Source organism: Rhamphochromis sp. 'chilingali' (genome assembly GCF_963969265.1).
Source record: "Rhamphochromis sp. 'chilingali' genome assembly, chromosome: 22".
Classification (NCBI taxonomy): domain Eukaryota; kingdom Metazoa; phylum Chordata; class Actinopteri; order Cichliformes; family Cichlidae; genus Rhamphochromis; species Rhamphochromis sp. 'chilingali'.
Window position 1 is genome coordinate 28,749,805 of NC_137950.1, and position 26,746 is coordinate 28,776,550.

A 26,746-nucleotide genomic window follows, 5' to 3' on the forward strand; every position below is an offset into this window, starting at 1 on the left:
CATCATAGAAGATGACCAGCATTATGACGGTGGAAGTATAAAAATAGTCAGTATTAGAATCATATTAATCTGCCAAGTCACGATGACTCATTAAAGCCCACACTCCTACTGTATTTGGTGATGCACTGGATTATTTTAGATACTGCTGGATAGTTTCACATATAAAAAAATATGGTACTATTTAAATTTGTTCATTCATATCTTTTAAATCTAAACTAGCAACTAAACGTTTGTACTAAATGTTAGGTGCAGTATTTTAACATGGAAATACATAACATCAAGCACATAAAAACCCGACTGAGACAAAAATAGAGAGGTGAGTCTGAGATGGTTTGAGCATGCACAGAGGAGGGATAGTAAAGAAAGGATGTTAAAGATGGAGCTGCCAGGCAGGAGGAAAAGAGGAAGACCTCAAATAAGATTCATGGATGTGGTGAAGGAGGACATGCAGAGAGTTGGTGCGACAGGTAGATGATCGACCATGGAAACCCTAAAGATCCTAAAGGAAACGGCCAAAAAAGAAAACATAAAAAGTGAACTTAAATATAATACTTAATTAAATTTACTTGGTTACTTTCCAATACTGTATTCCTTTTTCTTTTGTATTTTATTTTGTTGATAACCAACAATGTTACTCAAAGGGACAAGCAAAGCATCATTGTGCACATAGTAAAAAAGAAACAGAAAAAATGCTGAATAAAGCTTTGGACAATACGATATAACAGACTATGTTTGTGTCACCTCCTGAAAAGAAACCCACAAAAGAAAGAAAAAACATACACAAACAAGTTTATCTCACTCCAGTCTCAACTTTAGTCAAACCAACTGCAAAAAATATGTAACCACGCATTCACCGTATCATCATCATAGACAATTTCAGGAGTTTCTGGTTATTGCATAGTAACGATTACTAAGCAGTATGTTTTTCTTTGCAAACAGGACATGGGATGCATGAATTCAAATTGTATTAATCAAATGAATTCTTTTGATTTCAGTGTACTGGTTCGAACCACAGGGTTGAGTAGGTGACCTGTGTACTTTATCATCTTGATAGCAAGTAACAGTTGTTAATGGGATGGCTCAGAGGTGGACTGGCAGTGTTGCCTCACAGCAACAAGATTCCTGTTGAGATCCTAGCAGAAGTTTACACGTTCTTCCTGTCCCTGGAGTCTCCTTCAGCTACTCCAGCTTTCTCCCAAACACATGCACATCAGGAACATCTGTGATTGTAAATTAGCCAAAAAAATATTTAAATAAAGCCTCAAAAGTGTACAGTAAATCATGATATATACTACGTTCAACTGATGCAGGCTACAAAACTGTACTGTGTAGACAATCCTAACCAAAGCAGTGATTTGCTTTTGCAAATGTGTTACCCATTTATACTGTTAAATATTGGTTTCAAATTTTCTTTCACTATGGTACCTGTTATTGACAAGAGGACAACTTAAGTGTGCAGGTTTCACTATACAGTGCTGTGTCAAAGTATTTGCCATCTTCCTGATTGTTTAAAGAATAAAATAAAATAGATTATAATAGAATAGAATAGTTTTTTTTTCACTGCTGATCCCCAGACCCTAACTACTACTCATTACTGCCCTCAGTTAATGATTCAAGAAAAAGAAAGAGACTGGGCAAAATGGCATTCATGGGGCAGCTCCAAGGAGAAAACCACCGCTGACCAAAAGGAACCCGAAATTCTAGATAAAGTCTGGACTTAAATCACATACGCTCTGGTGTGATCTTAAACAGGTCATGATGGAAAACCCTGCACCGTTGCTGCCAGTGGTGGCACAATCAGTTATCAGGTTAAGGAGCCAATTACCTTTTCACATAGGGTCAGGTTTGGATAGCTTTTTTCCTTAATAAATAAAATCATAATTTAAAAAAAAATGCATTTTGTATTTACAATTGTTATCTAGGTCTAGTATTAAAAGTTGCTTAATAATCTGAAACATCTAAGTGTAACAAATATGGAAAAAAGTAAGAAATCAGGAAGGCGGCAGCACTGCACATTATGCAATTTCACGAATCTGGTTGCTAGGGCAACTTGGCTAATAGACAACTTCAATTTGTTACATTATGAAAACAATTATGAACTCGTGTATAAATGGTTTCTAATATTAATTTGAAGATAAACATGTTTTAATAAAGGAGATGGTGATATAAATGAATTCATTGTTTTTTCTTTAGCAGGAAAGCAAACATCTGTTTTTATTTTTGACGAGTTTTCCTTTAATACATGTCTGCATAAAGGTTTGATGTTCTGTAACCTAGCACCACCTTTAATAGAGCAGATAGGATGCATCAGGTTGTGACGATAATTAAGTTTCCTAGCAACTGTTGCTAAGGAACCTGGTGGCTCCATGGCTCAGTCTACTTAAAATAACACTTGTGCCAAGATTCATGTTTTCTTTCACTAATTGAGCAATTCTGGCTCTACTTTGCATCCATCACATAGAATAAGACATCGCCTCAATCGGGCGATGGGGGTATGTGGTGTGGCGTGTTCTGCGGTGCCGTGCGGACGCACCTGCACGGCACCCGCAATCACACCCACCGTGTTAAAACACGGGGACTCAGGGCTTGGTGGTTGTTGTGGTGGTGTGACAAATGTTAAATAAAGATGGCTCAAAACACAGATCTGTGGTCCCCCCGTGCCTTAATTCCACCACAATCACCTTGGGTCAACACACCTGAATCAAATGATTAGTTCATTACCAGGCCTGAGCAGAACTTCAAGACATGTTGAAGAGGTCATTTAGCTGTTTAAATCAGCTGTGTTGGATAAAGGACACATCTAAAACCTGCACGACATTGGTCCCTGAGGCCTGGAGTTCCCCACCCCTGCTGTAGGACCATGGTGGGGAGCATTCGGACAGAGGTCCTGCAGGCCCAGGTAGAACAAAAAGTTTCCATCTTTTTCCTAGATTTGAACCCAGAAACTTTTTCCTGTGAGGCAACAGGTCTATCCACTGTTCCACTTTAATATTATTTTAAAATTCACAAAGATGATGTTGCCATTAGCAGGAAATGCCACTGTTGTGTAAAATGGTGCATGGGTGAATGTTTCTAGTAACAAAACAGAGTTTATAGACCAAGATATTTTCTTTATTCCATCAGAGGCTGTTAAACTTATTAAAACTGTGCTGGTCAGACAGTCTTGGTTGTTAGATTATGTTCCAGAACAGTTTACTGAGTGACCATGCAGCATCACCAAGAAGCAAACCTTTGGATGACATAACAAATTAAGCATCTGTAGACTAATTTGTTCCAATCCATACAATCACTGGAGCCATGCGGTCAGAATGCATATGAGTGACAGCTTCCTACAGTTTTCTACCAGAGAATTATGTGAATGGGTCGATTTTTAACCCTGACCTGGCCTGGTTTTGTTGCCTAAAACTAACCAAATGATTTTGTTATCAAAACATATCCAAACCTAGATTTGAAATAGACTTTTAAAAGAAAGTGATACATTAATTAAGTTAAAAAATGCTGTTTTTTTGGTTTCACAAAGAGCCCAGTCTCCTGGAACAAAATGCTGTGAGTGATCCACAATGAATTCCTCCCTGCTTTGACTCTGTTACTTTTCATGCCACTCCACCTGATGCGTAGACTTTCTAGCAGATTAACACCATGAAAGCAACATCTCCATACTCTTACTGCAGACTTTATTTAACTGACGAGTTCCTAGTTTAACTAAAGCCAAAATTGCACAGCTTAGATCATCTACATATTTTCTTTTGAAACCGGAACTATGAAATTTCATAAATCTTTCCCCACAATTACATGACGGCATCTCATGTGTCTCTTCAGACTTCCCTCTTCATTAAATCTGATAACACAAATGTCACAACCAAATGGTCTCTTTCCTGTGTGAATTCTTAAGTGGTTCTTAAGATTGCTGTTAGACTTTAATCTTTTGCCAAAAACATCACAAATGGCCTTTCTTATGAATGAACACGCTTGTGCAACTTAAGAATCCCCTTACAGTTAAATCTTTTACCACAGATGTCACAACTGAACGGTGTCACTGCTGTGTGGATTCTGATGTGCCTCTTCAAAATACCTGACTGAGAAAAACTTTTACTACAAAGAGCACAACCAAATGGTTTCTCTCCTGTGTGAACGCTCATGTGTATCTTAAGGCTTCTGTCACACTTAAGTCTTTTACCACAAATTTCACAAACAAATGGTTTTTCTCCCGTGTGAAAGGTCTTGTGTAGTTTAAGATTTCTGTTACAATTAAACCTTTTACCACAAGTATCACAACAAAATGGTCTCTCTCCTGTGTGGACGCTCATGTGCATCTTGAAATGTATCCTCTGTGTGAATTGTTTGTCACAATCAGCAGATTTTAATTGTTTCTCCACAGTGTGAACAATCATGTGTCTCCTTAGATCCCCTGTTTTTGAAAATCTTTTAGGACAAACTTCACAGTAAAATGGCTTTTCTCCTGTGTGGATGCTCATATGTGACTTCAGAATCCTGAGCTGTGAAAATCCTTTGCTACAAACATCACAAACAAACGGTCTTGTGCCAGTGTGGACACTCATGTGCGTCTTTAAATGTATCCTCTGTGAGAATTTTTTATCACACAAACTACAACCAAATGGTTTTTCTCCTGTGTGGACTCTCATGTGTGTCTTAAGACTACAATTATACCCAAATGTTTTTTCACAGATGTTACAACTAAATGGTTTCTCTCCTGTGTGGACGCTAATGTGGACCTTAAGATTTGCATTTTTGTTGAATGTTTGTCCACAAATATCACAACAAAACAGTTTCTCTTCTGCATTTTGCTTCACTTTAAGGCATTTCTTATCGACCAAACAGCTGGAATTCCCTTTTCTCGATTGACATTGTCTGTGCTGCTGAAGAGACTGATTGCAGAAAAACTGCTCATCACACTCAGAGCAGCTAAAGGATTTTTCAGCGGCCTTACATCCCACATCACTATTTACCTCTGATTGACATGGTCCATTCTCCTTCCAACCCTTTTCACCATCTTCAGTTTTAGATTCAAAATTTAAAAGAGGCACATGACATTTAACATCAACTTCTGTCTGGTGAAAGTCTAAAGCTTTTCCAGTAGCATTTGCTTGTAAATTAACATTTGGTTCTAAGTAGGAGGCTGGTTCTGGTCCTCCCCCATCCTCTTCATCACTTTCTGCTTTAATCTCCTTAGCTGAGAAGCTGGTTGGAGACTCTGTTTGTCCTGTGCTTTGATGAAGCTGCGCAAACTCATCATCTTCACCAGTGAATGGAAACTTGATGATATCAGCCTCATCCAGACTGTTACGCTTCTGTCCCACCTCTTCCTCTTTTATGTGGAGTGGGTCTGGGTCCTGCTGGTCGAAACTTGGAGTCCAAGGAAGCCCTTCTTTAACTGGCAACATCTGCTGGACATCTGCAGGGAACAGTGAACCATCTTGAACCATCCTCAGTTCAAGATCTATTATTAAATGTACTCTAACTTGCTGGTTAAAGTCAGGTCAGTTATTAGTTAGCCAGTTAAGAGTACATTTGACAATAGAAGTTGAACCACTGGGTCACATAACAAAAGCAATAGCTTTATATTTGAGGAAAATAAGGATAACTGGAAGAAAATGGATGCAGGGATGGAATATGAATATATATTTATCAATGTGTGTGCGATACATGACACCATGCGTTTGAACATTTTAAAATACCCCTAATAAATATTTTTCTGATCTTATGAGCCCTAGGCTCTTTTAAATCAATTTCATTAATTCCATCTTAATAGTTTTATATTGGTCATCATCTGGGTTAACCATAATTGGTATGTCTATTTTTTCTTTTCTAATATAATATTGTATAATATCTATCCATTCATTTTCCACTGCTGGTTTGGAACACAGGGGCAGCAGTCTGAGCAGAGAAGCTCAGACTTCCCATCTTTCCATAATTGTTTAGAAGAAATTATCTGTATTCTGGCAATACAACAAAGCAGATAAATAAAGGGTATAAATATTACTAAGTGTAAAGTGCTATTCACTTGTTTACACACACCTGTATAATTTAAGAACTTTTTAAAGATTCTAATATTTCAAATAATAATAGACAAGATAAGAGAGCGAGACACCCAATGACTCTTTGGGAGGAGAAGGTTTAACTTCCATACAAAAAAGGGTTTTTTTAAGCCTAATTTTCAGCACAGTTTGCAAATGTTTTTAACAGATCTTATTAACACTTTTAAACTGGTAGTTTGGTAAGATGTTCTCCGACTTATAGTAGGAGGTAATTTTATCATAACAACAGGAAGCAGGAATCCAAAAATTAATCTTGCAAAAGTTAGTAATCCTTTGTAATCTTTGCCAGTAATGTAACAGCAAGAATAGACAAAGCAGTTTTTACACAGTTTTGTGGAAATACTTTACATTTCTTTAATCTCCAGCAAACACAAATATCTCACTTACCTACATCCTTCTTGACTTGTGTCTGCACTAATTCTGATATAGCTGATGGTGAAATAGGGGCCACCTTATCAAGATCTTTGGGTTCCTCGGGTGGAAGGCTCTTTGTGTGAACACTTTTGTGTCTTTTCAGATCCCACAGATGTGAAAAACCTTTACTGCAAACATCACAAGCAAAGGGTTTCTCTCCTGTGTGGACTCTTATGTGTCTGTCGAGACTGTACTGATGTCTAAATATGTTTCCACAAATATTACAACTAAAGGGTTTCTCTCCTGTGTGAATTCTCATGTGAGTCTTAAGATGGGATTTTTGATGAAATCGCTGTTCGCAAATATCACATCCAAATATTTTCTTGCTTGTGTCAACTACATTTTCCTCCAGTCTGGAAACTTTCTTATTAACCAAACAGCTGGCAGAGTTTTCTGCTGAATGACTTTTCTTGTGCCTCTGAAGAGATCGCTTGTAGAGGTATTGTTTATCACACTCAGAGCAGCTAAAGAATGGAACATCTGCCTCGCAGTGGTCCTTGGTCAGTCTTTGATGAAGCTGTGAGAGGCTGGCCTCCTTCAAACCATTAAGCTGCTCTCCTTCTTGACTGGTGATGAGTTTAGCTTGTTTCTCCTTCACGTGAAGGAGGTCTGGGTCCTTCTGCTCCAGACTGGGGTTTGAGGAAACACCTTCATCAACCTGGATAGCTGCAGGACACATTCAAACAAATGCACATTATGGAGACCTGGTGTAAGTATACATATCCTCAGCAGCTTTAATATATGAAATAAAATGAACAACAAATTGTTGCTGATCTGTTTTGTGGATTTTAACAACAAAACTGGACGAAGTCTTTTACCCTGGTTCCACCAGTTGTCTTTTAATTAGCTAGTAATCATTGTTGGATTACAAATTATAACAAACTTTGGATCACATAGCATCAAATGCATTTGTAAATAAATATTTTATTACAATTTTCTTTTCTTTTTTCTTCTTCCAGCTGCTCCCTTTAGGGGTGCATAGAAGATCACCTCACCCTATCCCAGCATCCTTCTCTGTCACATCACCCCCTCTGCACATCCTCCTTCACCTCCCCTGTGGTCTTCCTCTTTTGCACCTGCCTGGCAGCTCCATCTTCAGCATCCTTTGTCCAGCTTATCCACTATCCCTCCACTGTCTACCACCTTTTTGTCAGTCCCACCATCTCCAAATGATACTTCCATCACAAATCACCCCTGACACTTGCCTTCAACCACTCCACCCTGCCTGCACTCTCGTCTTCACCTTTGGGTGGCTGACCCCAGGTATTTAAACTCATCTATCTTTAATACCTGTGCTCATTGCAGGTTCACTTTTCCATGTCTCCTTCTTATTCACACATTCCTTTCATTATATTGCTCTTCAGAGCATAAGACCACCACTCCATGCTCTCTTCCGCCTGGTAGCTACTCTCACAATGATCACAATGCCATCTGCAAACATACAAATTGGAAATGAAAATACCACTATCTTTTTTAAAATTGTTTTAAGGACATCACCTGCACCTGGTAGTATCAGAAGGCTGCGTTCAGAACAAGATACAAAATAAAATGAAAAAGAAGGATAAAAAATCTGAACCCATGCAGGTTAGGTTAACTGGGGATTATAACCTGGCCACAGATGGGAAGCACTTTATGAATGTATTAAATGTAGCTGTGCTTTGGGTGGTGCTTTGCATTATTAGATGGATATAAAAATGGATATTTCTGCGCTTTTACAGGTGTGGCTACATGCATACTATGCGTTTGTGTTTGTAATCATACAAATATACATACATACATAGGCTACGAAGGCATCTCAGACTACAGGTAAAAATGTAAATCTGCTGTTCTGTTTTATTGTGCATTTTAAAATATGAAATCAGTTTGGCAGACATAGCAAATTTTACTGTGTAAATTTTACTGTAGAGTAAGTGCTGCCGTTGTTGTCATTAGGGTTTGCTCATATTTAAAATTTGGCAAAAGGTTTCTTAACACTGAAACGTCATTTCCTCCTATGAAAACATGTTTCTGGGTCCACACAGACTCACAGGCACATCGTTAATATTATTTTCACTGCTGGCCTTTTTCTAAACTGTGTCTCACTGGTGCTTCCATTGACATCCACATTAATCTGACTTATGAATCCATTCCCTTTGGATTTGTGATTCAATTAGGTCTAAGTCCCAAACCTTAAATGGCACTGACACTGGAAAAATTACCGAGCCTTCCTGAAGAAAGTGCTGTCATACATTAAAGAAACAGCACTGGGAGAAATTGTTATTTAAATGGTATTTAACCAAGAGTATGAGGAAAGTTAATCCCTTACCTTGTCTGTTTCTGATGGCTAGCTGCTCCATTTCTGATGTGGCTGGTTTAGATTTGAGCAACCTCAAATAGACTCCTCTTGATTTACCGGGTACAAATTTCCTAACTTCTGTGTGGATGTTCATGTGTCTCTTTAAAATTCCTGGCTGTGAAAATCTTTTATTACAAACATTACAACCAAATGGCTTTTCTCTCGTGTGGACTCTGATGTGTGTCTTCAGATTTCTCTTACAGTTAAAGCTCTTGCCACAAACATCACAACCGAAAGGTCTCTCTCCTGTGTGGATTCTCATGTGTGTCTTGAAATGCATCCTCTGTGCAAATCTTTTGCCACAAACACTACAGCTGAAAGGTTTCTCTCCCGTGTGGATGCGTTTGTGTCTCTTTAGATCACCTAGATGTGAAAATCTTTTATGACAAACATCACAGTCGAATGGTTTCTCTCCTGTGTGGACTCTCTTGTGCGATTTCAGAATCCTCAGTCGTGAAAAGCTTTTACTACAGACGTCACAAAAAAATAGCTTCTCTCCCGTGTGGCTTCTCATGTGCGTCTTTAAATGTACACTCTGTGTAAACTTTTTATCACAAAGGCGACAGCCAAATGGTTTCTCTCCGGTGTGAATTCTCACATGTGTCTTAAGGTTACACTGATGTCTAAACTTTCTTTCACAGATATTGCAACTAAATGGTTTCTCTCCAGTGTGGACTTTCATGTGCACCTTAAGATTCACATTCAGCTGAAACCTTTGTCCACAAACATCACAGCCAAATGGTTTCTCTTCTGTTTGAACTGTCCCCTGTGAATCTGCATTTTGGTTCACTCCAGAGCTTTTGTCACCGACATCGCAGTTTGAAGCTCTTTTCCCTGACTTCAGTCTGATGTGTCTCTGAAGTGACCAGTCATGGAGAAACTGCTTACCACACTCAAAACAGATAAAGGGCTTTTTGGCATCACTATTTGTACCTGACTCTTCACTATCTTCACTTTCAGGTTCAGGTTCTGTCAGGGGTTCCTGCCAATCATCAGCTTCATACAAGTCTGAACGTTTTACATTAATATTGGGTTGTAAATTATTATTTGGATTCAGGTTTGTGGCTGGTTCTGGCTCTTTGTAGTCCTTTCCATCACCTTCTGCTTTAATCTGTTTGACTGAGCTGCTGGTTGAAGGCTCGGCTTCCCTGTTGTCTTCAGCTGGTGTTTGATGAAAGTGTAGGAGGTGAGGTTTCTCTTCATCATCTTCATTCTTTACACAAACAGCAGTGATGGGGAAACTGGTGATATCAGCTTTCTGTAGACCACGAAACTGCTCTCCCTCCTGGCTGGTCAAGAGTTCCTCTTCTTCCTCCTTTATGTGGAGGAGGACCAAATCCTGCTGATCATGACTTGAGCTCTCTTCTTTAAGTAACAACATCTGCTGGACATCTGCAGGCAACATTGAAACACACATTTATATTATGGATAGATGTGACTACATTCACACTTTTATCCAGCAGCTTAAATATGATTGAAAGTTGTCACCCGTTTAGAAAGAATTTATAATAATTTAATAATCAAAAATCACTAAAATGTTTCCATCTCCATTCAGATTTCATTACCCAAAAAGTAATCCTATAACACACTAATACCACAGAACGCATTGCCAGTCCATGAATCCAGCTATGACCTCACATTAAAACAGGTGTATCATCCTGCCTGACAATATTTCTGAACAATATTTTAATATATTTAAAAAAGGCTGAAGGGAAGAAGACAACAGAAGGACAGGTACTGAAATACTCCACCCCCTCATATAAAAACATTTGCATTATTTATTTATTAGATATTTCTTCATGGAGCTCTTTAATTTATTCACTTTGTATGACAAGAATTCTTTTAAATCTTTGACTAATATTTTTCATTTTTTTTCCAGTGAGAAAAAATTGTAACTTGTTGCAGCTGTAGGGATGTCCTGAATCCTGTTTTATAATTTCTTCATCAACAAAGGACAAGCTGTGATCGGGAGAGAGCTACATGCTGTGATGAATTCATCACCTCGCTGTACTGGAGGTGTCTTTCACCTTCCCCCAAGTATCCTTCAAGACTTAATTAGCTCAGCATTTGAGCCATGACTGCAGTCACACATGGTCCAGTACACAAAGAGAAATATTTTTTCTTTCATGTTTTGGCAACTAAACTTTATTGATATGTACAAAACTGAGGAGAAAAGAAAAAAAGAGAAGACATTAACACATTTTTAACAGGTTCCCAAATTCCATTGTGCCCAGTGCTGGAAAAAACCTAAATGATATCCAGAAAGGACATAAATTTGAATTACATATCAGAGTAGTGTGTTAAAAGAAAAGAAAAAAAATATCTGTCTTACCGAGACCTGTCCTAACTTGTGTTGGTGCCGTGTCTGATGTGGTTGGTGCAGATATCGGGGACAGCAGCCCTTGGAGGTCACCCAGTTGATGGCTCTTTCTTTGAGGCATCTCTATTCCACTGACAGTTTTCAGGTACAAATGTCTGAAAGTGTAATTAAACAGACATCAGTATTTTAATATCAACTGTATATCTGTGCAGATATAACTGACTGATCACTTGCATAAAAAACACTGTGTCAGCTCTCTGTGTGTAAAACATCCTGTGGCGGGGTGTGGTTTGTGGCTCAGGTGCAGCATACGGCTGGAGCAGTTGGTTCATGGTGCCGTGTCAGGGGAGGCTGATACACACCTGAGCTCCAACAGCTGATTATGTCTCCCCTGTAAAAGATGTGCTGGGACCTGAGGTGGTATCGTGTGTGTGTGTGTGTGTGTGTGTGTGTGTGTGTGTGTGTGTGTGTGTGTGTGTGTGTGTGTGTGTGTGTGTGTGAGTGGCAGCTGGAAAGTTAGAAAGCTATATGCATGACGGAAGCATGTTTTTTTCTTGCTGTTAATAATTATGATCAGTTAAAATATTTAGATTTTTTTTTTCAGAGCACCTTATATAATACACCCTCCCTGCCACCCCTGTCATCAACAGCTGAATATATTCAATATTTCTTTGACAAACAGTGTATAATAAATTTATAATATTGTACATGTACTTTGCCACATTATCCAACACGAATCTAGTATAACAGTAAAGTTAGTCAATTACTTTGTACTTATATGCAGATACTTTTGTTGCATTCATATTTAGGCTTGTGCACTGTATTTGCATAAATGAGTTTTAATGTTGGCTGTGAAATTCCCAGAAATTTTGTCTCGCCAACAATATTGAGAGACTTTGCAGATGAGTTCTCGACCGTCCTGACTGTTTTGATTTATTAATTAGAAATATGAATAGATATTGAAAACACTTGTGCAACAGGACTGGTAATTGTTCGTTTGGCTGTCATGTTTGGCTGATTTGAGCTACGGAGATTTTGGGTGGGGTTTATTTGCAGTAATAGCCGTGGGCAGAGCAGTGACACCTCGGCGGGTCTTTTTCCTTCATTTTCAGCGCAAATATTTGTATATTTTCTCTCTCGTCGCTAATTATGCTCATAGCAGACTGTAGAAATACCTGCTGAGCAGCAAACAGGTAACTTCCGCGTCACTGTGGGAACAGCTGTGGTGCAGCTGTGGGAGAGCCGCACTGGTTCCTGCGTTTGACGCTTCTTCCTATTTTCGCTCCTTTAATGTCCACAGTTGTCGTTTTTCTGTGGGTTAAATATGAAGTATTGCATGCAGTTGGTAAAACGTGGAAAAATAAAAACACTTCGAAAGGACCGACACTTTTCTGTGGCTCCGTCCGTCCTTTGTTTTGTTCCCCCTCGCAATACAGTACAACAAACCGAAAGTTCCTACACACGCCTTTTTTAGATTCCTGCTGCAGTGATCGTGTACTTTATAACTCCAGCATTCCTGAAGCGACATTAATTATTGATAACTTTAAGTCTTACACGTTGTTCATATTTCATATTTTCACAGTTTGGTGTGGATCAGTTTTGACCCAGTTCAAGAATTCCATCCTAATAAATATGTAAACTAAAATCTTTCTTATTTAGGATGTATAAAGAGCCTATCTGACATTAATAAATGAAATTCAGTGATTCTTTTTAGGTTTAAAAGCATTTGTTTCTGGAGAAAAACATCTGTTATCACATAATTTCATGTCCTGCTTTGTTCTTTTGCCATCAGAATTATTGTCTAAAGGCAAAGAAAGATGCCCAACGGATTTACTTTACCAAATGGACTATCCCGGCCTTGCCGTATTGGTCTATTTGATTCACCTTTGCTTTTATTGTTTATTGTATTTTATTTTCACTTGCTACACACGGGACAGACATGACTGGGGGAAAGAAAAGGGAGAAAGAAAAACAGCGGGGAAGAGGAACGGTGATAAAGGGCAAAAAACAAAAATAAACAGACAAAAAATACATATATCAATCACCTGGATCACCTGTTGAGAAAGAAAAAAGAGAAAACAAGCAAAAAAAAAAAAATAGAGAGAGCAATATAATAAACAACATGACGATGATCTATGGGAATATAACAGTAAATACTAAATATTAAACATTATTGTGCTGCACGTAGGATCAACAGCGCACAGTGTGCTTTGAGGTAGGAGCCAAAAAGGGTGTAGTTTGTGTGTGTGAGCTCCCGTGTGTACACCTGTTTTTGCACTGGCAGGGAAGATAGGCCTCCATACCATGGAGGGCCTGAGATGTCCCTTCTTTTATTTCACTACAAAGTTTAGAAATTACATTTAAAAAGAACAAAGAAAACAAAATAAATATATACAAAATACAATGCTACTCCCTTAAACGCAAACACTGCACAGGAGGGAGCTGCAGAGGTTTGCGCTCTCTGAGTGGTTTTTGTATTAGATATTGTGTCACCATTAATCACAGTGTCAACATTTCTAACATTAACTTTTTCGACTACAAAAGCAAACACATTTTTTAAGACAACCTTTAGAGATAAAAATAAATAAATAAAAATGGTTCATCAGTTAATGGTCAAAATCTCTCTTTTGGAGAGGGTCCTGTCGGTCCAGACTCCAGGGCTACTCGTCTTTCTTCTTTCATTTGCAATATCTGCTGGACATCTGCAAGTTACACAGATCTTCATCAGATTCAATATTGTCTAAAAGCTTGCACTATAAGTTGTTTACCTTTATCGAGAAAACAATAAAAAGAAATGAACTTTTCACAGATTGGCTGTGTGCCCATGTGCCACATACATTATAACTAATGTATGAATTTCAGATACTCCTGATCTCAACGTGTTATATGTATAAAGCACACCTGTCCACAGAGTCAGTTTCTTACATTCCAATCTCTCCACCAACCTGATGTCAGGGTTGCAAATCTGGAGCCAGAATAATAAACTCCATCTGATCCATCACTTGTAGATTCCGTCTTTTAGCTCCAATCAAAAATCAAACTTTTCAAAAAGATCTTTTGAGTAGTTTGTTGAGTTTAGTGAGCAGAGCCACAAAGTTAAGCAACCCCGGGCTGTAGAGCCTTGAATACAAGCAGCAGACAGACACTTGCCTACTCTACCCTAATCTTAACCCTCGAGTTGCTCTTTTCTGGGGATTTTTCCCAGACCTTATCATCCATCTTCATTACTGTCAATTTGACAGGTTTACAGCTGAGTTTAGCGCATAGTGTCAGGAATAATGGTTGCTATGCCAGCCTTACAAGAAGAAGTAATTAATCCCTGTCAAGAAGATGGAGCTCCCTCAGCTCAGCTCCAACCAGAAGTAAAAGGCCTAAAATTCAGCCTTTATGGGTGTAATAGAGCACAGAGTGATTTTTATGTGTGTGCTTTTGCTGATAGTTTTTCCTGCTTTAATCAAATCAGAAATCTAATCAAGAATCAATAAACTTAAATAAGAATAGAATCATTGCAATTAAATAATTGCAATGTTTAAATCTTTCAATCCAGACTGTGTGTGTGTGTGTGTGTGTGTGTGTGTGTGTGTGTGTGTGTGTGTGTGTGTGTGTGTGTGTGCGTGCGCGCGCGCGTGCGTGCGTGTGTGTGTGTGTGTGTGTGTGTGTGTGTGTGTGTGTGTGCATCTGTGCAGCTGTGACCTTGAGTTTGTGTATATGTGTGAGGGAAGTGGAGCAGGCAGAAAGAAAGAGAAATAGAAAGGTTTTTGATTTTATTACACATGAACAACCAGAAGGAGTATTCAGAAATGAAAAGTGCTTCCGTAGACTGAAGCAGCCAGCGATCAGCGTATGTAGAAATCTGTAACTGCATGAATTACTGTGGTTTGACATATTTCCCAAACAGAGATGACAGGGTTTTATAAGAAAGATCAATAGTATTTGAGCCTTCACGATTCTGTCACAAATTACCATCTTGTTATCTTTATAGAACAAAATGTAGTTTACAATGAGTAAAATATTTAAGTATAGACTTACAGATGTGCATGTGAACGTTTATGATATTTGAATGTGGGTGTATTTCAATTCACTTCTCATAAAGGATTATACCTTTCTCTACTTTCGGATTATAAGAAAATAAAATGCCCTGCAATGTGTTTTACTTCTTCTTCTTCTGGTGATCAGCGAGTGAGGTCGTCCACGAAGCCAATACGTTGCTGTGGGTAACGCAGGGTTTCCATCTTGGTCAACGATGCACTTCCAGGCCTTGTGATCTGTGGCCTTGACCTTTGCTTGGATGAGGGTTAGACGTCGTTGTTTAAGATCATCTTCAGTTTGCTTGATCCAAATCTTCTTGGGCGCATCGTGCTTGATTCTCCAGTGGGCGGAGCGCTGCTGCAGCAGAGGGCGGAGTGGCATGCGATGGTTGCTCATGCGGCAGATGTGGCCAAACCATTGCAGTCATCGTTTCTGGATCAGCTCTTCCATCGAGGGCTGATGGTGACATTGACTACGTATTGTGCCGTTGCTGAGATGGTCACAGAGGGACACAGTGTATTTAACTAATTCCCTGAACTTAACTGGGTCATTCAGATTTAATTTGAGCTAATGATCAAATATGTTAGAAGCAATTTTGTATATAATTTATTATTCTATATCCAGGCCAAAGCTGTAGCTTTTATTCTTTCCTTTAGATGACAAAGTTTACTACAAGATGAAATAACTGATGGTCTCCAACAGGCTACACCAGCTCCAGACACAAGAACAAGGAAGGTTTGTCAGTTTTAGTTTCCTTATTTCTAGAATAACTAATCTCAGAGTGTTTGTGTGACAGCACCGATGTGTTTGATAGGCTACCTCTCTTTAATAAAAACTGAACTTGTTGTACTTCCTTGGCAGTATTTGTGCTCTGTTGCTTTTTTTCTCCTCCCGAAGCGAGGTTCGAACATTGGCCCAAATAAATACCTGAAGGATGGAAATAAAGTATCCTACATTGCTACTATTGATCTGATATCAGTACCAATGGTTTTGATACTACTGATATTTGGATCAATCTGCTTCTAGTATCCATTAGAACACCTATGCCCTACAAAATGGGTAAGGCTATTTCACTCATGTAAGCATCGTTTCTCAAAGTTTTAATATTAAATGTTACTGTTTCTTACCTTACTTTAAAAAAAAAAAATTACTAAAAGAGTGAAGTGATTCCATCCAAAAAGATGGAAATGTAATGGGAACTTTGCATTTAATCTTATTTAACCGGTTCATACAATGATGAAACGAAACTTGCAGTCAGCTGTGTTCAAGGTCATGATACACGTTTTGAGGCTTTCTTATCAAGTAAACATGGAAAGACTGCAAGTACAAAGGAGCTGTCATGAAACGCGTTCGTGCTGTGTTTATCCTTTTCCAAAGATTTCATCAATAAATCTCAGAAAGACAGTTTGGTTTCAACTCTCAGTTTATTTTTCCACAACACTGAGCAATAAGTTATTTCTGTTTGTGTCTTTAGCAGTGTTGTTGCTAGTTCACTGACTAATCCTGAGGTCACATCACCCGCCCTTTTTGGTTTTCAGTCTGATTCAGTTAAAATGAAGCTGAACTCGATTCCTGACAAAAACACAGATATATACGACGCGTTGTGAATGTGCAGACAGATTAGAACATCCAAAAATCCAGGTGTTAATAAATTATAAAAAAAATTAAAATTCATTATGATATGAAGAGAGACATTTAAAGAGGTCACCTTCCCGAACGCAGGATACAAAAGAGGACAGTGCAGACTGCAAGAGTATAAAAATGTGGAACCATATTTACAATTTACTTCATTATACTTTATGTTTTCCTTCACATAAATAAAGACCATCGACAACCAGGTTTTATTTTTAATGACTAAAATGAGAGCATGATGGGGTCTAGCCAGCCTTAGCTATGCCTTTGTCCACAAAGATCACTTAAACAGCATTAATACCACACATTACATACCAGTACCACATGGTCCACCAAAAGTGAACTAACGTCTCCACAACACTAAAGGTCACAGTACAAAACACTCAGGTCATTATTCAAAATGCATCCACAATAACAACATGATGCTGATGTATGACCACTCAGAGCCTTTAAACAAGCTCACAACAGACTGACACCAGAGTTTGTACAAACTTTGGTTTTATTTTAAATGACTCTCTGGTAAAAAATGACAGCCAGGAGAGCCCAACAGCCAACCTCAGGCATGTCTTTAGTCACACCTTGTTAGGGGCAAACAGTTACTGATTACTGCTGCTGCAGAGGGGTGTGACATTCAGAACTGGGAAAAATTGGTGAATAAAATCGCACCACAGTGAACAAATACCCTTACACTACTGGTAGCATGAGGCAAAACCTAGATCCTACAAAAGTTGCACAGGTACTCCAACTCCTCCAAGATGGCACATTAATACGTGTCTACCAGTACAGAGAGCTGGACAGGGACAGAAATAAGATCTGCACCTTTGTGCAAGGAGAAACAGGATGAGCACTGCCAGAGATACAAAATGACCTCCAGCAGGTCACAGCAGGTGTGAATGTCTGATCAAACAAAGACCCAGCTGACACCCTGTGATTTTCACAGATGAGAGCAGGTTCATCATGAGGACATGTGACTGATGTGAAAGGGTCTGGAGAAGCTGTGGAGAACGCTATGCTGCCTGTAACATCGTCCAGCATGACTGGTTCAGCGGTGGTCTGGGGAGGCGTATCCCTGGAGGGACGCACAGACCTCTGGCATGTATAAAAGCACGTGCGGAACGTACAAACGACTGAGCATCATTTTGAGTTGCTGCAGCAAAATTATGTCACTTTGATTTTCAGGCACTCTTTCATTCCTCACACACTACATAGTTCATATGAGTATAAATATTGATCCTTGTTCCTTAAGTTTTTTTGAGCAGTGTATTAGTAATGTAACATTAAGTCATTCATTCATTCATTCATTCATTCATTTATTCATTTTCAGGCACAACAAATACCTATATTGAACATAAAATACACAAAACAAAAAACAAAAATTGCCTGAAAAAGGAGTGGGACGAAGAAAACTTATTAAATCCCACCCCTATACTCACTCATCAACAAAAAAAACAATAAACTTCCCGCAGCTACGCCCATCATTGCATACAGACCCATCAACAGCTCCGGGCACATACAAGCATCTAAGCGGCAGCTCGCAACCAACAATTAGAGCCTTCATAACTGAATACAGAATATATAAATTATAAATTGCATTACCACAGGTAACAGGCAGTAATAACTACAAGTAACAAACACACATACATATACATACATATATATCTACACACACAAGTACATATATGTACATACATACGCACACTTTATTTATTTTTTTTTATTTTGGAATCCATACCAGCAATGGTAAGAGGACAGACATTACAGAGCACACTAAAACCCATCATTGAGTATACTGTGACCAGACCAACTGTTTGTAGAGAAATTTAAATCTATGAATATTTTTGCATTGTTTCAATTGTAAACTCAGACTGTTCCAGATTTTCACACCACATACAGACACACAAAAGCCTTTACGGGTTGTTCGAGTTCTGGGTAATTTGAATTCTCCAAAGCCTCTCACATTATAAACCTTTTCTCGAATTTCAAATCTAGTTTGTAAATTTGCCGGTAAAAGTTTAGTAAAAGCTTTATACAAAATTATGGATGTATTGTAATTAACCAGATCCTGGAATTTAAGTAACTTTGCCTGAAGAAAGAATTTGTGAGTATGATCTAGATAACCAGCCTTGTGAATAATACGCAGTGCTCGTTTCTGTACTGTGACTAATGGATTAGTTGTATTTTTATATGTATTTCCCCACACTTCCACACAATATGTAAGATATGGAAGAACCAGGGTACAGTACAGAGTACGAAGTGCATCTTTATCAAGGAATTGTTTCACTTTGTTCAAAACTGCGAGGCTTCTAGAAATTTTGTCATGAGATCACAGTTAATCTTTCACTGCATGCAAATGGTTTATTGCCTTGTTCCTCATATGTCTCTTTAGGCTTCCCTCGCGGGTAAATTTTTGTCCACAAATGTCACAGCCAAATGGTTTCTCTCCCGTATGAACCCTCTTGTGCCTTTCAAGATTACCCTCTCGGTTAAATTTCTGTCCACACAAATCACAAGCAAATGGTTTCTCTTCAGTGTGGACGCTCCTGTGCCTGTTCCGAGCCCCTACCTGTGAAAACCTCTTACCACAAACACCGCAGGCGAATGGTCTCTCCCCCGTGTGGACCTTCTTGTGTATCTTAAGATTTCTGTTGCAGTTAAACCTCCTACCACAAATGTCACAACCGAACGGTCTTTCGTCTGAGTGGCCTCTCATGTGTATCTTAAGATTTCTTTCACAGTTATATCTTCGACCACAAACGTCACAACCAAACAGTTTCTGATCTGTGTGGATTCTCCTGTGAGTCTTCATGTGGATCCTCCATTTAAATCCTTTCCCACACACATCACAACTAAAAGGTCTTTCTTCAGTGTGAACCATGATGTGTTTCTTAAAATGTGACTTCTGCTTAAATTTTCTACCACAAACACCACATCCAAATGGTTTTTCTCCTGTGTGAACTCTTTTGTGTATTTTCAGATTTCCCTCGCCATTAAATCTTTTACCACAAATGCCACAGCCAAACGGTTTCTCTCCTGTGTGGATTCTCATGTGCCTTTTAAGATTATACTGATCTCTAAACCTTTGTTCACAAAGACTGCAGCCAAATGGTTTCTCTCCTGTGTGGACTTTGATCTGTAAATCTGCAGTTTGCTTCACTGGAAAACATTTCTTATTGGTGAAGCTGCCCAAAGAGGCTTTTCCTGAATGGCGTGTCACGTGTCTCTGAAGAGACCACTTGTACTGAAACCGTTTACCACACTCAGAGCAGATGAAGGCTTTGGCCCTGCCCTTCTTACAGTCACTGTCACTTTCTTCAGTTTCAGATCCAGAATCCGACAAAGGCTCCTGCCAATCATCTGTGTCATCATCCTCATCATCAGCACCAATACTGACTTCAGTTTCACCAGAGGTAAAAGTCTTTGCATCGGTGTTTTGCTGTAACAGGTTATTTGACTCCGGGTTCCCAGCTGGCTCTGCTCCTGCACTGTCCTCTCTGTCAGTTTCTGTTTTGATTTTTGTTGAGCAGCTGATTTGACGCCTCTCTGCCTCTGCGTTGTCTTCGGTTTGGCTATGAAGAAGCTGTGTGCACGGAGGTTTCTCTTCTTCATCTTCACTCTTCACAACAACATGAGAGAATGGAAGTGTGGCGTTATCAGCCTCCTGTAGACCGTTAAGCTGCTCTCCATCCTGACTGGTCAAGAGTTCCTCCTGTTCCTCCTTAATGTGGAGCAGGACTGAGTCCTTCTGGTCCTGCTCGACCTGCTCGTCCTCTGAAGGGAAAACTAAAACAACAAAAACATGCATACATTTAATATTTAAAACATTAGCAGAGATTCTCTGGAGTTTAATAATATTTTAAGGAGCAAACATTTCATGGACAAGCATTTGTCTGCCTTTACGCTATTTAGACAATAATGACTATGAACTCTGACACGTCTTTCTCTATTAATGTCTGAGGTGTATCTAAGGTGTCTCTGTGGCTGGAGGACTGCATTTACTCGCCACAGTCTAGAATGTAAAAAGACTGCTTCTTTGTCAGTATACCAGACCACATCTACTATCACGACTGGAAAAACTGGGGTAAAGATAATGCAGTTACAGATTAATTTAATTACAATTTCATGCAGTTTTGTAACATTTTACTGTTTTACCAAAAATGTACATTTTTTCTATGCTTATAGTCTAAAATGAAGGCAAACAAATGTGTGCGTCTTTTACCCAGACTTTTCCTGGTGTGTATCTGCGCTGATTCTTCTGATTTGACCAGTGTGGGAGACACAAAAATGTCATCTCTGGGCTCATCAGGGCGAAGATTTTCTATTTCAGACACTCCGCTTTGTACTTTTGAATACAGCTGCCTGAAACATGAATATCAATCATTAATATTAGTATTTCTTACAATTGGCAAACCTTAGGCATGAATGTAACTAACTCATCACTGGTGCAAAATATATATGCAGTATACAAGTGTGTACCACAACTCTGTACAATGGGGTCACATGTCCAATTGACTGGATTTATTTGTGAGAGACTAAATATGTCTGAGCTTAAGATCCACAGTTAGGTCCATAAGTACTTCTGCACACCAAGAGAGCGGATTTTAAGTCAAACAGTGAAAAAGAGTTTCTCTTTCACTTGACCTAAGACTGACTAGATTCGAGCCTCTGCATCAAAGTCAAAGTCAAAGCCAAATGTATTTATATACAGTAGCACATTTAAAACAACAACTGTTGACTAAGGTGCCGTACATTTAAGATAATCAAAAGAAATAAAAACAAGAAAAAGGAGGATAAAATGAGAACGTTTGAGTAAATAAGACAAATAAAAGTAGTACAAACTCATTCTGATGTAAAAGCCAAGGAATAAAAGTGGGTTTTCAGACGGGTTTTGAAAGTGTCTGAGGTTGGGGAGGTCCTGATGTGAAGGGGGCAGTCACAGCAAAGGCCCGGTCTCCTCTGTGCTTTAAACTGGACCTCGGGACAGCTAGGAACATTTGATCCGCAGAGATCAGAAAGGTATGAGGGTGCTAACCTGTGCAACGCCTTAAAAAACAAATAATAAAATCTTAAAATCCAATCGAAATCTAACTGGCAACCAGTGTAAGGATGCTAGTATGGGAGATATGTGGCCTCGCTTGTGTGTGCCAGTTATTAACTGTGCTGCAGTGTTTTGGACCAGCTGCAGACGGCTAACTGATTAAAGACTACTACAAAAGTCGAGGCGAGATGAAATGAAGGCATCGACATCTCTCTCAAAGTCTCTGAAACAGAGGAATGGCGTCACTTTTGCAAGTAGCTGGAGATGAAAGAAACTCGTCTTGATTACAGCATTAATCTGTTTATCAAACGTTAGATTACAGACAAAAATCACTCCTCTTTTTTAAATAAATTTCTAAAGGGCCAGTGTAGTAGTGGTCACAGGGACCAAACACAATCACCTCTGTTTTCTGTTCATTCAAGTTAAGAAAGTTTAAAGCCTTAACGTCCTCCAAACAATCTAGTGAAACCTTCAGAGGACTCACAAATTCATGTTTCAGTGGCTGGTAAACCTGTGAGTCGTCTGCATAACAATGGAAAGAGATGTCATGTTTTTTTTTTTTTAAATGAACCCATAGGGAGCATGTAAATTGAAAGAAGGACTGGGCCAAGAATGGACCCCTGGGGGACCCACAAGAAAGTGAGGTTTTTGAGGACGATGTATCTCCAATCTACCCTGAGACCATTAACTGTGCGTCTTCCCCGGTCATTCTCCCAACTTTCCCATTTTCTCTCTCCACTGTCCGACTGCAATCAAGGCTGAAAAGCCCCCAATATATATATTTTAAAAAGTGCCACTGTCTAAAACCTAACTGTATATTACACTTAGAGCACATTATAAATAAAACGTGATGGTTTTACACTCAAACTCTGAACCTGCTGAAGGGAAAGTTACACGTTCAGACCAGGTTGCCGTGGTGATCCAGCCACATAAAGAGACAGCAACCTTTGTGGATCCTCTGACTTTAAGCTTGACATACTTTGCTAACCCATTTATCTCTCTTCCTCTGGTAGAGACAGGGTTGCCTCTCAGAATATGTGACAAAGAGCAGACTTCGGAGTTCATTATATTTGATTTCTTCTTCTTAATTTGTCTGCTCCCTTTAGGGTTCACCACAGTGCATCATCTGCCTCCATCCCATCCTGTGCCAGCATCCTTTTTCTGTTTCACTAACCCACTACATGTTGCTCCTTCACTGCATCCACAAATCTTCTCTGAGGTCTTCCTCTTTTCCTTCTTGTCTGGCAGCTCCATCTTTTACATCCTTTGTGCAAAATATCCACTCTCCCTCCTCTTCACCTCTCCAAACCATCTCAGCCTCGCCTCTCTAACTCTGCACTGTCACTCTGATGGACTCAACATCAGCTCGGCCTCGCAGGCCCACAAAACCTTTATACAGGAAGTTGATTTTGGTTCTGTGAATAAAAAGTCCTAATCTCTGATCCTTTGAGTCTTACCCAGTAGATATTGCAGAGTTCAGCTGATGTGGGTGAGAGGACTCGTCCAGTATTAACTACCTCAAAATCGTCCAGGTGTCTTCCCTGCTAACCCTGAAATGAAGCGACCTGAGTAGCCCTGCAGGTCAAATCCTATCAGCCCCACCTGTTAATGGTAACTCCCCTATTGATCGTTTCACTTCTAACTCCTGTGATGATTTTAGTGGCCTGGACAGAAGGCTCCAATAAAATGATGCACACTTCAATCTCTTTCTACCCGGCTTGAAGGACACACCGTCTCCAAACCATCAGATCTCACTGCCATCTGTCACAAATCACCCCGACACTCGTCTCCACCCAATCCACCCTGCCTGCCCTGTCTTCTTCACCTCTCTTGCACCGTCTGTTCCTTTGAATGGTTGACCTCAGTCATTTGTTTAATTCATCCTGTTCCCAGCTTTCTTGTTTACATTGTTTAAAAACTTGTAAAGACAACTAAATGAACATGATTGCTATTAATCTTAGTTTGAGAAACTCAGCCCTGCATCATTTGTAGGTACACAAAAAACCAAAACATGTTAATGACCCAGAGATTTGTGCGTGAGACATTCATATGCACAGTTTATGAATGAAGCACATCGCCCACGGTTGTGCTTTCACACACGTGTGACATGACAGGAGCTATTTCAGAGCGATGACTCACCTTTCTGTCCCTCTAGAATCCTCACATTGAGAGACTGATGGAGGTTTTCCATTCATGGAACTTGATGTTGTGACTCTGCTCTCGTAACTGCAAAAACAAAAGCAAATTAAGAGTTTCAAGAGCTACACGACTCATCTGCATAACACGGAAATACCAGCTGTGACCTAACCCAGCCATAATAGGGTGAAAATCGGGATACGTGCTAGAGAGACTGCCAGGTTGCAAGGCTACATTCACACCTGAGCATAATTTAAAATCAGAGGTTAACCTAACATGCATGTCTGTGGACTGTGGGGAGAAGCAAAGGAAGAGACTAGAGAGAAAGGCTCCGGCTGGCCGGTGAATTCAAACCCAGCATCGTGCCAACGCTGAGCCCCTCACCCACAGCACATAGTCTGATCACTGCAGGCCACAATGACCCTCAGGCCATCGGCAAATGAAAAGAGTGCTCCTGATAACAAGCACGACCCTGCAAACAGCAGTTTGTTTATCTGACCCTTTTCTATTTCAAGAAGTTCGGTCAGAGTTGGAGGTCATTCTCCGTGTAGCAGCAGCAGACAGCTGGTACTATTAAAAAAATGAAACACCTTGCTTCTATATTAATAAATAAGGAAACACTGAGTCTGTGTTGTAGAATAAAGGTGCTCACACCAAATATTCACTTGTAAACTGTTTCTGCCTCATATCCTGCATTTCTATATATGCTTGCACATGTTTCAATAAATCACTGCACATATGTCTCATTTTCTAACAAAATGTAACTGTTAGTACTTTTCTTTTGTTTGTTTTACATATAATTTAATATCTTTTTATCTATTTACTTTTAATTATAATTCTGAACAGTAGGATCCACAGTGTAGAGCAGCTCAGCAGTATTGTGGCGAACACATGCAAATCTCCAGGTTCGAGACTGGGAGGAGAGAGCAATCCTTGGCGAGGGTTGAGTCGTGGAGGCCATCTGCTGTAAATCAAACATGCGGATCCATCTGCTCGAGCAGCCGTCTGAGAAAAAGGGAGCAGGCAAGCAAAGCATACTCGTAGATGTGGTTGTTGTTCAGGTAATAAAGTAGAAATGACACATTGATTTGTGTGAAATTTTCATACATACTACCGAGATTTAGGCCCAGCGTTACATGTGAACATACGGGCAGATGCTTCGCTCTCCTGCAGTCTGTGCTGCAGGATGCAGGTCAGCTTGACTGATGGGCTGAGTGAGCGACTGTGACTGTGTCTGTGTGTGTGTGTGTGTGTGTGTGTGTGTGTGTGTGTGTGTGTGTGTGTGTGTGTGTGTGTGTGTGTGCGTGCGCCTCTGCAGGCTCCTTTCTATCCATCTCTAACCAGCAAGCAAACCAGTCACATTCATGTGTGTTTGGGACATAAATATCAGTCCAATCATGTAGCAGCACAGGTGTTAAAGGACTAGCTGACACTGACACTTTTGCTTCATCATTTCCGTGCAGTATTTAAGCATTTAAATAATTTGAATAAACTGATGATTAAATCAATCCCAACCAATGCGCGCAGATATTAATTTTACATTATTCGGTTAATTTGATCCTGTTGTTGATCTTATTTTGATGCCTACACCCTATTTTTAATCACACAGGTAGTTTAAATTACCAGTCCAGCAGAAAGGCGGCCAGTTCAGCGTCAGTCTGGAAGCATCTGTCCCTCTTCAGTGCAGCCCACCTGGAGTAAGCAAGCCCGAGATCTACCCTGGTGCTTCCCTGAGGCGTCCTTTCCAGGATTAGTTTTGCGTCTTTGTATTTTCGCTGCTCTGACGGTGAGGTCTGCAGCTCCATCGCTTTTCTTCCTCTTAAAAATGATTCTTCATCCTCAGTTTGTTTTCCAGGCTTCGGCTTTCCAAACAAAGCGATTATCCAGCTCCAGCGGCGGTTCTACAGGGACAACACAACCCCTCCATCAGGAGGGTCCACACGAACACAGAGCCGACCTTTCTTTGATGATCAACCCGATCTGTATTTTGTTCCCCCTAGCAACACCGGAGAACCAGCAGAAGGTTCCTACCTAGTGTCTGCTGGCGAAACGGTTTCCTCAGTGGGATGCATGAGGATGCACATCAAAAAGACGATGGTGAGAGGAATGTTTTCATGGGTCAAGTACAGTTCAGGGGGCCCGGTGGCGCCAGTGTCCGGCAGCCTCGCCTCGTCAGTGCGCCCCAGGGTGGCTGTGGCTACAATGTAGCTGCCATCACCAGTGTGTGACTGAATGTAGTGTTAAGAGCTTTGGGGTCCTTAGCGACTAAGTAAAGCGCTATACAAAAGCAGGCCATTTACCATTTACTGTACAACACATTTGTAGAATAATATTTTATGTATTTGTATGTAGTGGATACAGAATACATTATGTCGTTTCAATATATCGAGTAGTATGACATGGAACTACTTAAGCACACACACAGCACATGTGTTCTAATTGTGGTTTAACATTGTGCGTGATTAAAGGTTATTCGCACTTACAGTTTTTTAAAAGTTTTTTTAATGTAAAAAACAACAACAAGACATTACACAGGGACAAAGCATTTTAACGTCCATATTAAGAACAATAAAAACGCAAATACAGTTATTAACATACAATAAACACATATGGTTATATAACACATGTGGTTATTTGTCTTTTATATACAGTATAACGCACTGTGTGAAATGTGCACAGCGCACAAAAAAATACAAGAACACATTTAAGATGCATAATGTAAAAAAAACAATTATTGTTTTACTTTTGCTGCATCCTTAGCTGTTTAATAAAACGGTTTATCTTAAATC

At 39.6% G+C, this 26,746-nt stretch overlaps 2 protein-coding genes across 4 annotated transcripts; both read right to left on the reverse strand.

The window, feature by feature from the left end:
* Positions 1–1,030: 1,030 nt before the first annotated feature.
* Positions 1,031–12,536, reverse strand: LOC308391074 (uncharacterized protein). 2 transcript variants are annotated; one of them, XM_080873515.1, is made up of 5 exons: positions 12,301–12,536; positions 11,138–11,280; positions 8,776–10,197; positions 6,444–7,136; positions 1,031–1,220 (listed from the first exon to the last, which is right to left on the reverse strand). In XM_080873515.1, the coding sequence occupies exons 2-5, from the start codon at positions 11,244–11,246 to the stop codon at positions 1,180–1,182; spliced, it is 2,265 nt and encodes a 754-aa protein (XP_080729641.1). In that variant the 5' UTR covers positions 11,247–11,280; positions 12,301–12,536; the 3' UTR covers positions 1,031–1,179. The 2 variants fall into 2 exon arrangements, with proteins under 2 accessions (XP_080729641.1, XP_080729640.1); XM_080873514.1 differs by lacking the exon at positions 1,031–1,220 and adding an exon at positions 3,064–5,413.
* A 4,175-nt stretch (positions 12,537–16,711) lies between these two features.
* Positions 16,712–25,924, reverse strand: LOC308390724 (uncharacterized protein). 2 transcript variants are annotated; one of them, XM_080872988.1, is made up of 5 exons: positions 25,581–25,720; positions 24,782–24,962; positions 23,961–24,047; positions 21,003–21,142; positions 16,712–20,566 (listed from the first exon to the last, which is right to left on the reverse strand). In XM_080872988.1, the coding sequence occupies exons 3-5, from the start codon at positions 24,014–24,016 to the stop codon at positions 19,116–19,118; spliced, it is 1,647 nt and encodes a 548-aa protein (XP_080729114.1). In that variant the 5' UTR covers positions 24,017–24,047; positions 24,782–24,962; positions 25,581–25,720; the 3' UTR covers positions 16,712–19,115. The 2 variants fall into 2 exon arrangements, with proteins under 2 accessions (XP_080729114.1, XP_080729113.1); XM_080872987.1 differs by lacking the exon at positions 24,782–24,962 and having other exon boundaries at positions 16,714–20,566; positions 25,581–25,924.
* Between the last annotated feature and the right edge of the window lie 822 nt (positions 25,925–26,746).

Bases quoted from the DNA above. Each gene is read 5' to 3' on its own strand.
- LOC308390724 (XM_080872987.1), bottom strand. From the start codon at position 25,762: ATGGAGCTGCAGACCTCACCGTCAGAGCAGCGAAAATACAAAGACGCA. The intron at 24,048-25,580 runs GTAATTTAAACT...TTGTTTTTGCAG, and splicing joins GCCGCCTTTCTGCTGGACTG to TTACGAGAGCAGAGTCACAA. The intron at 21,143-23,960 runs GTGAGTCATCGC...TTCATGTTTCAG, and splicing joins GATTCTAGAGGGACAGAAAG to GCAGCTGTATTCAAAAGTAC.
- LOC308391074 (XM_080873514.1), bottom strand. From the start codon at position 11,246: ATGCCTCAAAGAAAGAGCCATCAACTGGGTGACCTCCAAGGGCTGCTG. The intron at 10,198-11,137 runs GTAAGACAGATA...TGTTGCCTGCAG, and splicing joins ACAAGTTAGGACAGGTCTCG to ATGTCCAGCAGATGTTGTTA. The intron at 5,414-6,443 runs GTAAGTGAGATA...TGTTCCCTGCAG, and splicing joins ACAAGTCAAGAAGGATGTAG to ATGTCCAGCAGATGTTGCCA.